Below are 15,842 nucleotides of genomic sequence, written 5' to 3' on the forward strand. Positions count from 1 at the left end.
GCTACCTGTCTCCCGACCCCCCCCCCCCCAACGCCCATGCTAATGTTTATTTCTGATAGTTTGTTTCTTTCAAAGGCTATTCTGGGTACTCGAGAGAGGCTTCATTGTAGCTTCTGCTTAGGTGGGAGGGTGGGAGGGTCAGAGTGTGTGAAAGAATGAATATGTTTTAGATTCACGTGGAGTGTTCAAAGCAGAGGAGCCATTCCGAGGTATTTTTAGACTATTAATGTTGTTTAGGGTTTTCTGTTATGTTTAGGGTTATGTTTCCAGCATGGAAACCACTAGTGTTAAAAAAAAAAAAATTCACCCACCTACTCTTTTTCAGGAAGAGTGTGTATTTAGTCATGATAGAAAATTTAAAGTGTACAGATAAAGAAAAAATCACCCGGAGTCCTTCGACCCAGATATAACCACTGTCAGCATTTTGGAATCTGTCCTTGTGGTCATTTTTCAGTGAATATACATTATTTTATTAAAGTGTGTCTTAATTTGTGTTAAATTACTGTATTTTGAGTAGTTTGACCTTGACCAATTCTTGATCGTATTTTCATTGCACAGTTTATGTATGAAAATTGGTGATTTCTACGTTGGGTCTCCGTTTCTTTTTATGGAAAAAAATAGTTTTTGCTTCTAGATTGGCTTTTCTCAAACGTTGGAACCAAACTTTGCTAAAATTATTGGGAAGCCCTATTTCTGTAGTATGCTTTCTTGTGCAGATCATCTGTTTTCTCGATGGCATATTTTCATATTTCAGTCCAAGCATCCAAATCTTGGCTCCATAATGACTTGCACTTTTGAGCGTTGACTAAGGAATGAGGGTGTCTAAAATTGAAATCCTACCTCATTACTGTATGTATAAAAATAAAAAATACTTCCAATAATTCAACCTGTCTCTAATTTATTTTTCACTTAAAAAATTTAAAGAGAGAGTATATGGTCCCATCAGTCTTATTAGCATCCTGACTAAACTAGCATAAGGTATTTAGACATCAGTACAGACCCGGGCACTTGTCTTCCGGGTGATTTTTGAGTTAGCATCAGCCTTTGTACATTTAATCAAATGTGAGCATCCAGTACTTAGTTGCAGTGAAAAAGTAGGTTTGCTTTATAGTGTGGAAAACAGATCTGAATTGTTTAAACTGAGTAAAGACCATCAACAAGAATGAAGTCCTGATGTAGTGAACAGGGAAATTGCTTTTATTATTCCCTTTTTTTATTCCCCCTTTTTATAGAAAGAATTTTCCAAACACTTGTAATTGAATATAGACGCATTTATTTTTATTTCTTTTTTTTTAATGGTTTTTTTTGTTTTTTTTTGTTTTTTTTTTTTTTGAGAGAGAGAGAGAGAACACATGCGTGAGTGGAGGAAGGGCAGAGAGAGGGGGAGACACAGAATCCCAGGCAGGTTCCAAAATGTCAGTGCAGAACCTGATGCGGGTGGAGCTCCCAAACCCTGAGATCATGACCTGAGCCGGTTAGATGCTTAGCCGACTGAGCCACCCAGGCGCTCCAGAAGCATTTTTATATGAAGATATCTATTTTTTAACTACCCCAGCTAGCTATAAACTTTCCTGCTAGAGTACAGTATTCCTTAAGGTGTAGAATAAAGGTTGTGAATTTAACAGTTTATTTTGCTGCGAAAGGATTGGAGAGTTGGTGGGAAGAGGAATATCAAATTACAGCTCCTGATCTGAAAAACAGAAACCTCTTGTCTGTAATTCCTGGCCTGTAGGAAATTGTTTTCTTCCTAGCGTACTTCTAAAATTAGAGCCAGAAAGGTGCTCATCACTTAATAGGCATTTTATAGATTTAATGATGTTCTGTAGCAGTTTTCACCTGAAGTGCGTTTTTGGTTGGGTGGTAAAAAGGTAGAAGCAGGTGAGAGACGCTTCAGCCTGCAGCTGGTGGTGCCAGGATTGTCTGCGGGCTCCAGTTTGTTGGTGACCAGGCTCGGATCTGGTGCTGTGGGTTTTGGGTTTTGTTTACACTCAGGTGTCTTAGCCTTGGAGCTTTAAGACTGAAAACAGTGACTGCCTTTGGTCACTGCTCCTAAGGTTGGGGTTCCAGTTTATCCTAAAAGACATAATTTAGGGGTTTTACATCTTCGTTAGTGCAGAGATGGCTAGGAACAAGAATGTGAAAGAAAGCTGGAACTTTTTGCAGTACTCATCTTCTTAGAGATACGGCAGTGTGGAAGGTTTTCATGGGGAATGTTTTTGCGGATTTTAAAAATTATTTTTCTGTGGACTTAATTTCCCTAAAGGATGAAGAAATGATGACTAAAAAAGTATTCATTTCTGGCCTTTGCTTATTCCTCCAAATGGTAAAGTAAAATGGTTAAGAAATTAACAGAAAGGATTTTCTGGGACACGACACTGTCTTGTCCCTCAGCCTGGGTTCCTGCTGTCCTGTGCTGTCACGCTGTAGGTGTGCACCCTTTGTAGGACAAACCAGTCTGCAGCCAAGATAAGTTTGAATGCAGTGTAGCATAGGAAATGACATCATGTGCAGCATGGGGACACACCGTCATCACTTCTTAAAAAGTAAAGATGGAGGGAAAGTCTGTTTGCCAGCATCATGGAGTGTTATGTGGGATCCGCCCCTCCCTTCACATTTCAGTTTGTTTATTCTTTTTTATTTTATTTTGAAAGAGACAGCGTGCAGGGGAGGGGCAGAGAGAGGGGGAGAGAGAATGAGAATGCCGAGCAGGCACCGCACTGTCAGCGCAGAGCCTGATGCAGGACTTGAACCCAGAAGCCACGAGATCATGACCTGAGCCAAAACCAAGACTCAGGACGCCCAATCGACTGAGCCACCCAGGCGCCCCTCCCTTTACATTTCTAATGGTCTTCCGAATGGAAGTCTTCAGGTTCGAGAGAAAACTCAGACTTTCCCACCGTGCCCTGAGCCTCACACCAGAGCATGGGGTGGTCGTGGCAAAGAAGTCACAGCCTCTGAGAAGGAGGACGAAGGGGTGATGGATGTTGAGGTGACAGGAAAAAGCATCAGCCACTGGAAAGGGGGAGCTGAAGCAAACATGTGAGAGCAAAGGGGGAGAACCTGTGATAGCGATCAACCCAAATAATGTGGTGCTTGTATGGTGTGGCTTTTAAGAGGAAAAGAAGATGAAAGATAAGAGAACCAGGAACATGTAACAAGTAGCCTGGTAGTTCGAGCCAAGGAAAACAGCCGCTGCCTCTGCTGGATGGGACGAGGCTCGCCCTGTGGCTGGGGGAAGGTGGGAGGGCAGGGAGAATTGAGGCCGTGACCACGGACCCATGGAGTGGGGCAGCCTCGCCTGTCCCTTTACCAGTTTGCTGTGCTCCTTTTCCTTTGTGAAACACACCCGGTCCCCCAGGGGAGGAAGGGCGAGTCTTAAGATAATCGAGTGCACGTCTTTTTATATTCGTTAAATGAGACATAATGCTCACCTAATCACAGTGTAATGATACAAATCACTCTTGGTGTGAACTACATCAAACTAGTCTTTCAGTAGAAATATACACAGATTAGTGCTAATTGATGTTTTAAACATCTCTACAACTCAGAAGTTAACCCGAGACACGTGCACAGGTCACTAAATATGTACTAATGTAGCTTGTAGCAAAGGAACTCATGTAGCAAAGCTCAGCACTTCTGTATTGGTACTTCGATTCTTGGAACGTATTAGCAGGCAGTACAGTGTTGGGCCATCGTGTATTAACCAGTAACTTCCCCGGCATTAGGAAACTGATTCAAACTTTACTGAAAGCAGTATTGCCTGCTAAAATATGCAGATTATGTTTGTATGTAAGCTTCTAAATATAGCAGGATTAATAGCTTCTTTGTTGTTAAGAATTAACTATCCATGATCTTTCTCTCCTCGTCTGAACAATTTTAAAAAATGTTTCGGCAGAAGTAGAGTGTCAAACTATTATTATTTGGAAGATGTAATAATTTACAGGGAGGCAAAAAGGTTAATTATTTGTTGGCAGTTTATTAAACAATGATATAAGTTCTTTCTACTAAGAATTGGGCATTTGATCTCTATGGAGAATAAGCATTAAAAAACGAATCCAAAATGTCTTCTATGATTTCCATAAATTATTATCATCAAGAGAAGTTAGGGTTTTAGCAAAGCAGTAGAGGGTGCCTATCGGATACCCTTGTGTGAGGACGGGGTCTTTGGGCGTGCCTTCCTGAGCCCAGGCGGGGTTCTGTCGCATTGCGGTAGCCCTGGTGTGGGGCTGGGAGCTGGGCGTTCCCAGCAGTGTCGTGGCCGTGACTCATCGCCTGGCGTGGTGCCCGCTTCCTTTAACCCTGTCTGCGTTAGGAAGTACAGGCAGTGTGGCCAGATGCTGCATCCAGCTGACACGTTTTCTGTGTGATTTTATTTTGTATAGATGTGAATCTTGTATCGGAGAAAGAAATTATTCAAAGTTGCGTGTTTAGTTATGTCAGTAATTTCCTTTGATTTTTGAATATTACTTTTATTTTCTAGATATTGTTGGAATGCTATTTTGATGATATATATTTTATGTAAATCCTAGAACAGCGTTCAAAAAATTGAGAGCGGACATATTTCATAATCCTACCACCCTGACAATTATTTTAGTTTGAGAGTATTTACTTATGCTCTGTTTCATGGGTTGGATTTTAGAGATGGCAATCATATGTGTGGTTGGTTTCAGGCAGTATGATCTATCCTATCTTGTGGTATATCCATATTTTGGTAGTTAAACCAGATTGATTTGTTTAGTTTCTTTTTTTTCCCCCTAAGTTAGTCAGGTTTAAAAAACAGCTAGGAATTACCTGGCGTACAAGACTGTTTTGCCACCTCCTCTCCCTTCCTAAAATTATACTAAAAGTAATGTTTTGGAAGTTATTGTCTTCTTGACAGATATGCTAATATTTTTTATTTTCTAATATAAACTTTGTATTTGTTTCACCTTAAAGCTAATGAAGTAAACAGTTTTTGCTCAGACCCTGTATACCCAGATTTTCAGTTTTTGGTGCTTAAAGAACCTGTATAGACCTCCTAATACCCCACCCTCCCCCTTCTGCTGTCCGTTGCATTTATTTTTTATTGTTCTACGTTTCAGTTCCAGTGTAGTTAACATACAGTGTTATCAGGTGTACGATACAGTGATTCAGCAATTCTGTGCATTATTCTGTGTTTATAATAAGTGTACTCTTAATCCCCTTCACATATTTCCACCCCCTACTCTGCCCATTTTACATGTTGAATTTGAAACCCAGAGGAAGAGGGGCGCCTGGGTGGCTCGGTCAGTTAAACATCCGACTTCAGCTCAGGTCATGATCTCACGGTCTGTGAGTTCGAGTCTCGCGTTGGGCTCTGTGCTGACAGCTCGGAGCCTGGAGCCTGCTTTGGAATCTGTGACTCCCCCTCTCTCTCTGTCCCCTCCCAGCTCATGCTCTGTCTCTCAGAAAACAAATAAACGTTTAAAAACAATTTTTTTTAATAAAAAAAAAGAAACCCAGAGGAAGAAACATGACTTTTCTAAGATCACTTAGCTAACTCTGCTGCCTTTGCTATTACATCATGACTTCAAAGTAAAGGTGAACTGCATACATCATGTTAACCCTTAGGTAGTAACTTTGCTGATGCCGCTACTCCACACATTCCCTGTCCTTGGCATTTGCTTAGGCAGTTCCGTGTGGCTGCAAAGATAATTCACCTGGAGCATTTAGGCAACGAGTGCATTAGTACTAGATCTAGAGGTTTGGATTATTTCTAATTCTTACAAGTTTTAAGTTTTCTTTTTTTTAAGTTCATTTATTTTGAGGCGGAGAGAAGGGGAGGAACAGAGAGAAAGGGAGAGACAGAATCGCAAGCAGGCTCCGCACTGGGCCTCGAACTCACCAACCTTGAGATTATGGCCTGAGCAGAGACCAAGAGTCAGACACTCAACTGACTGAGCCACGCAGGCCCCCCACAAATTTTAGTTTCTCAATTGTGGTTTTTAAATTATTTAGACATTTTGTTTACATGCATCTTGAGCTATCTTAACTATTCCATTAAGCTTGAATTCCAGTAAGTTTGTTTGTTTGTTTGTTTGTGTTTATTTTTGAGAGAGAGTGCTCTAACAGGGGAGGGGCATAGAGAGGAGGGTTACAGAGGGTCTGAAATGGGCTTTGCACTGACAGCAGTGAGCCCAGGTGATGTGGGGCTTGAACTCATGAACCATGAGATCATGACCTGAGCCAAAGTTGGACATTCAACCGACTGAGCCACCCAGGCGGCCCCCCCCCCCCCCCCCCCCCATCCAGTACACTTTTCAAAATGGCCTCGCTGCATAATGAGCCTCCTGGGTGGCTCAGTTGGTTGAGCATCAACTCTTTTTTTTTTTTAATTTTTTTTTCAACGTTTATTTATTTTTGGGACAGAGAGAGACAGAGCATGAACGGGGGAGGGGCAGAGAGAGAGGGAGACACAGAATCGGAAACAGGCTCCAGGCTCTGAGCCATCAGCCCAGAGCCCGACGCGGGGCTCGAACTCATGGACCGCGAGATCGTGACCTGGCTGAAGTCGGACGCTTAACCGACTGCGCCACCCAGGCGCCCCATTGTTGAGCATCAACTCTTGATTTCGGCTCAGGCCATGATCTCATGGTTGGTGGGACTGAGCCCCTCGTTGGGCTGCATGCTGACAGCACGGAGCCTGCTTGGAACTTTCTCTCTCTCTCCCTCTCTCTGCTCCTCCCTTGCTCTCTATCAAAAATAAATACATACATACATCAAAAAATAAAAATAAAATGACTGCTGTGCTTAGTGTTTGCAGAGCCGAGTCTAGCATGGCCCCTGCCCACAAGAGCTCACAGTAGGGGAGTAAGATGCATCCATACATCAGCCCCAGAGCAGGCTCTGAAAAGTGGTATCTGAGCAGAGGGGAGGCTGGGTGAATGCCTCTCGGTGACCCTGGGGATGTTCCTTCATAATGGTTTTCTTGATGGGAGTTTGCCCTGGGTGGGGCTTGATGAGGGACTGGGCAGGCCGTGGACTGGGGAGGACCCCTGGTTTGGAATCACAAACTTCTGAGTTCTCCGGACAGGTGTCTGAGGGCAATTTACTTAAATTTCTTACGTGGAAAGCATGGGTAATAATAGTCATGCCAACCCTTACGGGGTTGTCATGAGGGTTAGATGTGTGACATACCTAAACTATTTGATAAAACACCTGTCATGTAGTGAGTGTTGGGTTATGAATGGAGTGCACAGAGTGGAGAGCGTCTTCTGTGTTGGGAGTGCGAGGGTGAGGCTGCTGGGAGGGGTGGTGAGCTATCTCACCAGGGCCAGACCCTGCTCTGGTACCTCCAACACCCCAGGTGTGCCAGTGCCTGCTGGACTTACAGAAAAAGGAGTAGAGGTACGGGGAGTTCACTACCTTGCCCAGAATTGCACAGCAAAGTGCCTGGGTCAGGATTCGGAAAAAAATGGGGAGGAAGGAAAAAGTCACGTGGGTGTTTCAATGTCAGGTTGCAGTAGGGTGAGGCTAATCATTCTCTAAGCTTTTGATAAATTAAAAATTGGTAATGGTGACTTGAATTGATACAATATTTATTATGATTTGTAGAGGATGTTGGTGATGAAGGCGAAGAAGAAAAAGAATTCATTTCCTATAATATCAACATAGACATTCATTATGGAGTTAAGTCCAATAGGTGAGTAAAGTGAATACACTGTTGTCTTGTATTATAAGCTTGTGAGACGTGAATATAGATCTTAACTGACTTAGACGAAGACATTAAGAAGACACTCAAGATTTCTGCTCTTTAAATAAGTATCTTTGAGTTCACGTATTGAAATTCAGAGGATTTCCAAGTCAGTATAAACTCTAAAATATTTTTATTTTAATTGCTATGTCATGGCATCCATTTTAGTATTGAGCCATAAATGTATTTAACGTATATAATAACAATTCTGAGATTATATCTGCATTTTCATTATTATAAATAACTAGTAAACACCTAGTAAAGATTCTTAGGTGGAGGTCTGATTTTTCTTAGTATAAAGAAAGAAAGCATTACCGGTTGAGATGCAGTGTGTCCTTAAAATCTTTAATGCATGTGACCAGATCTTTCCAATCTTCTAGAAGAGCAGTGCCAGTTTACACTCCAGTAGACATATCCAAATTTAAATATGTAAATGCTTAATTTATACTGTATTTGCTTTTTAAACCTTTTTATTTTTAATAATTTCAAGCTTACAAGGGTCGCATGAATTATATATAGTTGATATCAGATATCAGTTGTTAACATCGCCCCGTTTGCACTATTGTTTTCTTTCCTGAACCATTTGAGAGTTAGTTATAGACAACCTGCTCCTTTACTCCTAAATACTTCAGTGTATGTCTTAAGAACAAGGATACTCCTATTCATAGCCTCCATACAAGTTTTAAATTCATGAAGTACGGGTACAATAGTATTCTTGATGTACTGTGTATATTCAAATTGTCTCAATAATGTCCCTTCTAGTAACTTCCTTGATCCAGAATCTAACTCTGTGTCTCTCGTGGCATTCACATTTTTGATAAGCACAGACTAGTGGTGATTAGATTTCGGTTTGTACATTGTTGGCAGGGATGGTTATTAAGACGTCTTCCTTTTCAGTGTGTCACCGCAGGAAACTTCAGTGACTTTTTAGAATAATATAAAGTGTTACGTATAAAGTACTGGCCTGGGAACAGAAAACTCAAATGCTATTTTTTTAACTATTAATTTAACTACCTTTGAGCACCTGTTATGTGTAAGATATGGCAGTAGGTATACAGAGAAAACTTGGTTCCCAAGAAGCTTGTGGTCTTTTGGGAGGAAGATTGGCTTGGCAGACACACAACTGACTGTACTGCTTGGCGAAATCTTAGAAGTGCAGAATACCATGAAACAAGGAGATTGGAGAGAGTGATTCTGGTTAGGGGAGACCCCAAAGTGTTGTAATGCTGGAATTGGGTTTTGAGGGTTCCTTGGAATTTCAGCAGCTGAATGTAGGTTTCTTAAGCAAAGCCACAGAGGTGCATAACGTTTGGAGAATGAGACATCTGTTCTCAGTTGTGTCTTGGGTCAGGAAGAGGGTACGTAACGAGACAGAACTGGAAGAGTTGGTTTAGGCCAGGTCGTGCGCGGCCCAGAGTGCCCTCTTGTCACTTTAACCTGTGGTGGCTTTTGTTTATTCAAGCCGACGTGTGACTTAGTGCCATAAACGAATGGTACAAGTTAGCATAAGATCAGAGTTAATTATGTCGTGGCTTGTAACTTGCAGTTGCTACGGAGGTTCGTTTGCGAGAGGCCAAGATTATGAACTCAACCCTTACATATGGGACAGATTGACTTTGCCTGGTTTCATGGTCACATGCCAAAACCTTAATCTTGATTCGATCGATCGTTCTCACATAAGCGAGTAAAGAAAGATAAGCAATGTATTTCAGTGTCAGAAAAGCGACAATCTGATCTATTCTTACTGTGATTTTTAAATTACAACATTCAAATGAATTTTTAATTTGTGTGCGATACAGAAAGGGTGACAGTTACCAAAACCATTTAGGAGTGAGGCTCTTCGTTCTAATTTCTTCTTTTGCTTTCTTTTAGCTTGGCATTCATTAAACGCACTCCAGTAATTGATGCAGACAAACCAGTGTCTTCTCAGCTTCGGGTCCTCACACTCAGTGAAGACTCACCGTATGAAACCTTGCATTCTTTCATTAGCAATGCGGTGGCTCCTTTCTTTAAGTCCTATATCAGAGAGTCTGGCAAGGCAGACAGGTAAAAACCATTTTTCTTTTGTTGGTTTGAATGTCCTATTTCCCTGAGTGTTCTCAGGAGACCACGAGAGAGAATGTAAAATTTGGGACTTGGGAAGGCAAGGCTAATATTCCAAAAGGACATAAATCTCTTGCTTTAATAAGATGCATATTATTAATGTTTCACAGGCTTAAAATAATAGGGTCTCTTTGGAGACCAACAGCACACTAAGTTTGGAGTCTTTGTTAACTTTTTTAGGGATGGTGATAAAATGGCTCCCTCAGTTGAAAAAAAGATTGCAGAACTTGAAATGGGGCTCCTTCACTTGCAGCAGAATATTGAAATTCCAGAGATCAGCCTGCCAATTCATCCCATTATTACAAATGTTGCAAAACAGTGTTACGAACGTGGAGAAAAGCCAAAAGTTACAGACTTTGGAGATAAGGTCGAAGACCCAACTTTTCTCAATCAATTACAATCAGGAGTTAACCGCTGGATCCGAGAAATTCAGAAAGTAAGAACACGGTGTTGGATGTATTATGTAAAGTACCTCACTCTTTTTTAATGTCTCTCAGAAACTGGCCTGCATTTTTGTCATTGAGGTAAAGTCTCTGATGATGTTAGCGGTGCTCCCCTTTGTCCTGGGAATGCCCAACCGAGGGCTAACGTTGGCCCAGGTAGAACGGTCAGGGTACAGTGTGGTTATTTAAATGTTCACCCCGAGAGAGCGTTGATCTCAGCTCTCTTATACCTTTGCTTTCAAGTTAAGCCACTTACAATTGACGGAAGAAAATCTACTTGAAATACAAAAATTAAGTTGTAATGCATGAGTTTAATTAATGATATTTTTCTACTTTTATTTAAAAATAGTGAATACTCTTGAATGTTATTTATCTTTAAAGGTGACCAAACTTGATAGAGACCCTGCCTCAGGAACAGCCTTGCAGGAAATCAGTTTTTGGTTGAACTTGGAACGTGCACTGTACCGCATACAGGAGAAACGAGAGAGCCCAGAAGTCCTACTTACTCTGGATATCTTGAAACATGGCAAGCGTTTCCATGCCACTGTCAGTTTTGACACTGACACAGGTAAACGCTGGAACTAATGATGTGATCAGTAAGAGATTGATGTGGCTTTTGTGAGACCATACTGATAATTTCAGTGAAAATCAATGAATGGACCATCTTCCCTGTTTCCTCTCTTGTATCTCGTCTCCTTTTCCCCCACTTCTAGGTAATGACAGTAATTTTCCCACATACCTTCCTGCCCCTTCAGGAGTCGTGAGGACATGTGCCAATTTCTAGACCTGAGTGTAGAGAGCCTTGGGAGTTTCCCTCCTGCTTCTCAGTTACTTGGTTTCTTGAGTAAGCAGTACTTTTTTAGCATAAAGTCAAGTGTGCTTTTGACAATCCGGGCCGGGGGACGGTTGACATTAAGCGGAAGTTGTTTGGCCACAGGGCTGTGGAAGGAGAGCTGGTTGGAGCTTTCTCTTCCTCTTTTACCTGCCCCTTTTCCCTGTTCAGCCTTCCTCCCTGTTCTGAAAAGTGGCCAAGACGAGTTTAGTTTTCTGAATGGACAGCAGTGTGAGTGACATTGTCTTGGCACACTCTGGGCACTCAACTGTTTGAATGACCGGGCACGTTTGGGCATTTCTCTCCAGCTCTACCCACCAGGGAATGTTAGAGCAAGGAGTCAGGGCTGCGGTATTTGTCGTGTTCTTTCCCTTCCCCTCCAAAAAAAGGCGTGCTGCCCACATTTGAAATGTTAGAGGAGGTTCTAGGTAGAAACCTTCTACTTGCTTTGGTCACATTGCACATGTTACCTGAGCATTCAGTAATGCTGAAGGTTATGCCTTGAAATTTAGATATACCTCTGAAACTTTTACTTCTTCCCTTTTTTTTTTTTTTAAATCTTAATGTTAGAAGAGTCAGAAAGTAGACTAGGACCCAGGTGTTTCTGTGATTCTGTGTCCGTAACACACTCCCTTCACTTGAGCTGTGGGTGTAACATTTTCATTTTAGTGTTCCTAAGGATGATAACACTGTAGTTCTTCTAACCTTAATGTTATTCATAGAACATTTCGATGGTATAGAAAGCAAGAAAAGAAATCACCCGCGGCCTTTAACGTATGCATGAGTTGGCTGATGTTCTTAAAAAAGCAACAGTGAGACCGTCCGTTAATTAACAGAGGATCATCCTGTTAATAACATGTTCCTTTTTTTCAAATATAAATGGTTTCGGTGTCACTGAATCTTCAGCAACATGAAAGTGTTCCGTCGTGAGGCTGTATTTCAGTTTCCTTACCCAGTATTAAGCTGTAAGCAGTAGCCTCTTCGTTGTATCACTTTCTTTAAATTCAGATGTGATTGACATAGAACGTTACATTATACCTATGTTACCTTACATGCAAACCATTAACTGTTTCTTGGTCGATCCAGGTCTAAAACAGGCTTTGGAGACTGTGAATGACTATAACCCCCTGATGAAGGATTTTCCTCTGAACGACTTACTGTCTGCCACTGAGCTGGACAAAATAAGGCAGGCCCTCGTTGCCATTTTCACCCATCTGAGAAAGATCCGAAACACAAAATACCCCATTCAGAGGGCACTGCGTTTGGTGGAAGCGATTTCAAGAGACTTGAGTTCTCAGTTGCTCAAAGTATTGGGCACCAGAAAATTGATGCATGTTGCTTATGAGGAATTTGAAAAAGTAAGTTTTAATATATCAGAAAAGCAGCCTCAGGCACCGAGATGAAAACACGGCTGTAATAACAAGCCTCCTTCCTAAAATTATATCCTAGGTTATGGTCGCATGCTTTGAAGTCTTTCAGACTTGGGATGATGAATACGAGAAGCTTCAGGTGTTACTGAGAGACATCGTCAAAAGGAAAAGGGAAGAAAATCTAAAGATGGTGTGGCGAATCAACCCTGCCCACAGGAAGCTTCAGGCCCGCCTTGACCAGATGAGGAAATTTCGACGCCAGCACGAACAGCTGAGAGCTGTCATCGTCAGGGTCCTGAGGCCACAGGTATGCGTCGCATTTTAAAACTGCATCCACGGGTGGTTTTTAGAACCCCTTCTTTCTTTTTCTTAGAATGCTAATGAACTGCTGCTCCCTCTGATTCGCACCAGGTGCCTGCGTAGTTCCCTCTGCGTCCTGTCCCTGTCCTGTCGCTGATGTAGGGATTCTGTACCTTCAGTCTTACTACTCCTCCCGTTCTTCCCTCCCTGCAAAATGCGTGAATTCCGGAGCCAGACTTCCTGGGTTTTAAATCCTAATTCCACCGTTTAACGAGCTGTATGACTTGGACATGTGTTTTAGCCCATTTCCCAGATTCCTCGTTTGCAAAATGTAGATAATGATTGCATATGCCTGAGATTTACTTACCTATTTATTTTAATTTTTTACAATTTATTTTTTAAGTACTCTCTACACCCAGCGTGGGGTTCAAACGTTTACAACCCTGAGATCAAGAGTTGCACGCTCTTCCGACTGAGCCAGCTGGGCCTTCCTATACCTGAGATTTATTAAAAGAATTAAATGACTCCTTTTCTTTGGACGTGCTTTTTTTTTCTTCTCAATTCACCTTTCTTTTTTCTTCAACAATTTCTTTCCTTTAAAAAATCCAGTCCAGATGGGGTGCCTAGATGGCTCAGTCGGTAAAGCGTCTGACTTCCGCTCCGGTCATGATTTCACGGTTCGTGAGTTCAAGCCCCATGTCGGGCTCTGTGCTGACAGCCCGGAGTCTGGAACCTGCTTCGGATCCTGTGTCTCCCTCTCTCTCTCTGCCCCTCCCCTGCTCATGCTCTGTCTCTCTCAAAAATAAACATTAAAAACCAGTTTAAAAAATCCAGTGCAGAAAGAGAGTGTGGACTGATCCACACTTGACACTTGAACACCATGGGGGTTAAGGGTGCCAACTCCCTGTGTATTCTCGAAAATCTACGTGTAGCTTTTGTCTCCCTAAAGAGTTAACTGTTGGGGCGCCTGGCTAGCTCAGTCAGCGGAGCATAGAACTCTTGATCTCAGGGTTGTTAATGCGAGCCCCACAGTGGGTGCAGAGATTACTTAAAACTAAAGTCTTCAAAAACAACAAGAACAAAAAACTACTGATAGCTTACTGTTGATCAGAAGCCTTACTGATAACAAAAAGGGCTGATTAACATATTTTGTATATCATATATGTTATATACTGTTTTCTTACAGTAAAGTAAGCTAGAGGAAAAAAATGTTATTAAGAAAGCCATAACAAAAAGAAAATATACTGTGCTGGATTGAAAAAAACCGGGTGGGGGCACCTGGGTGGCTCAGTTGCTTGAGCTTCCAACTGTGGCTCAGGTCATGATCTCATCATGGTTTGTAAGTTTAAGCCCCACATTGGGCTCTGTGCCGATAGCTCAGAGCCTGGAGCCTGCTTCACATTCTGTGTCTCCCTCTCTCTCTCTCTCTCTCTCTCTCTCTCTCTCTCTCTTTCTCTGTACCTACCCCGCTCATACTCTGTCTCTGTCTCTGTCTCTCTCTCTCAAAAATAAATATTAAAAAAGTTATTTAAAAAAAAAAACACATGTAAATGAACCTGCAGTTCAAACCTGTGTTTTCAAGGGCCAACTATATGCAGACGGGATTGAGAAGTTAGCCAATACATGTCAAAGCCAATATATAGCCAATGTTATAGACTCTAGGTGGGCGCATCTGGGTGTTCAGTCTGTCATTCTTTCAGCCCTCTTGCAGTTGAAAAATTTTTGTAGTGAAACGGTTGGGGATCCAGTCTAGAAACCATGGCATCCAAGAAGCTTTATTCACTGCATTAGGAGTGCCTGCTATTTGGGGTACATTTGTTTTGTTTTGTTTTTTAATGAACATCTTTTTTTTAACGTTTTTTAATTTATTTTTGAGAGTGGGGGAGGGGCAGAAAGGGGGACAGAGGATCCGAAGCGGGCTCTGCGCTGACAGCAGAGAGCCCAACGCAAGGCTTGAACTCACGAACCACATGATCATGACCTGAGCCAAAAACGGACGCTCAACCGACCGAGCTACACAGATACCCCTGGGTACATTGTTAATAATGAATCCTCAGCATCTTTTTGCTTAGTGCTCACTTACTGATGTGTGTGCTGGTTTTAAGTGTTAGCCCCTTATTTTACATGTGAGAGATTTGGTTCTAGTACTGATTGCTTCTAGCCTAGGTCTGTTGTTGTTTCCAAATTCGAGTTAGTTAACATAGAGTGTAATAACGATTTCAGGAATAGACTTTAGTGATCCATCACTTACGTATAACACCCAGTGCTCATCCTAACAGGTGCCCTCCTTAATACCCATCGCCCATTTAGCCCATCCCCCGACCCACCTCCCCTCCAGCAACCTTCAGTTTGCTCTCTGTATTTAAGGGTCTCTTATGGTTTGCCTCCCTCTCTGTTTTTGTCTTATTTTTCCTTTCCTTCCCCTGTGTTCATCTGTTTTTGTTTCTGAAATTCCACATATGAGTGAAATCATATGATATTTAACTTTCCTCTGACTTATTTAGCTTAGGATAATACACGGTAGCTCCATCCTCATTGCACATGGAGACAATTCATTATTTTTTATGTCTGAGTAGTACTCTGTTGCATATATATACACACACACACACCACATTCTTATTCATCAGTCGATGGACATTGGGCTCTTTCCATAATTTGGTTATTGTTGATAGTGCTGCTCTAAACATTGGGGTGCATGTGCCCCCTCAAGTTAACATTTTTGTATCCTTTGCATAAATACCTAGTAGTGGAGTTGCTGGGTCATAAGGTAGTTCTATTTTTAGTTTTTGAGGGACCTCCACACTGTTTTCCAGAGCGGCTGCACCAGTTTGCGTTCCCACCAGCAGCACAAAAGTGTTCCCCTTTCTCTGCATCCTCGCCAACGTCTGTTGTTGCCTGAGTTGTTAATGTTAGCCATTCTGACAGGGGTGAGGTGGTATCTCAGTGTGGTTTTGATTTGTATTTCCCTGATGATGAGTGATGTTGAGCATCTTTTCATGTGTCTGTTAACCATCTGGATGTCTTTGGAAAAGTGTCTATTCATGTCTTTTGGCCATTTCTTCATTGGATTGTTTATTTTTTGG

The 15,842-nt window shown here is 41.9% G+C and overlaps 1 protein-coding gene across 1 annotated transcript in view; it reads left to right on the plus strand.

Moving 5' to 3' along the window:
- The window catches only part of DYNC1H1 (dynein cytoplasmic 1 heavy chain 1), a 77,674-nt gene that overhangs the window by 1,547 nt on the left and 60,285 nt on the right, over positions 1 to 15,842 (plus strand). The window contains exons 2-7 of the mRNA XM_040478254.1: positions 7,573 to 7,660; positions 9,584 to 9,757; positions 9,995 to 10,250; positions 10,639 to 10,825; positions 12,176 to 12,447; positions 12,539 to 12,766. Of these exons, the coding sequence (XP_040334188.1) occupies positions 7,573 to 7,660; positions 9,584 to 9,757; positions 9,995 to 10,250; positions 10,639 to 10,825; positions 12,176 to 12,447; positions 12,539 to 12,766 (1,205 nt within the window). The remainder of the gene's footprint in view (positions 1 to 7,572; positions 7,661 to 9,583; positions 9,758 to 9,994; positions 10,251 to 10,638; positions 10,826 to 12,175; positions 12,448 to 12,538; positions 12,767 to 15,842) is intronic.

This window comes from Herpailurus yagouaroundi, unplaced genomic scaffold, assembly GCF_014898765.1.
Source record: "Herpailurus yagouaroundi ecotype Mexico unplaced genomic scaffold, PumYag 141, whole genome shotgun sequence".
In the NCBI taxonomy this organism is placed as follows: domain Eukaryota; kingdom Metazoa; phylum Chordata; class Mammalia; order Carnivora; family Felidae; genus Herpailurus; species Herpailurus yagouaroundi.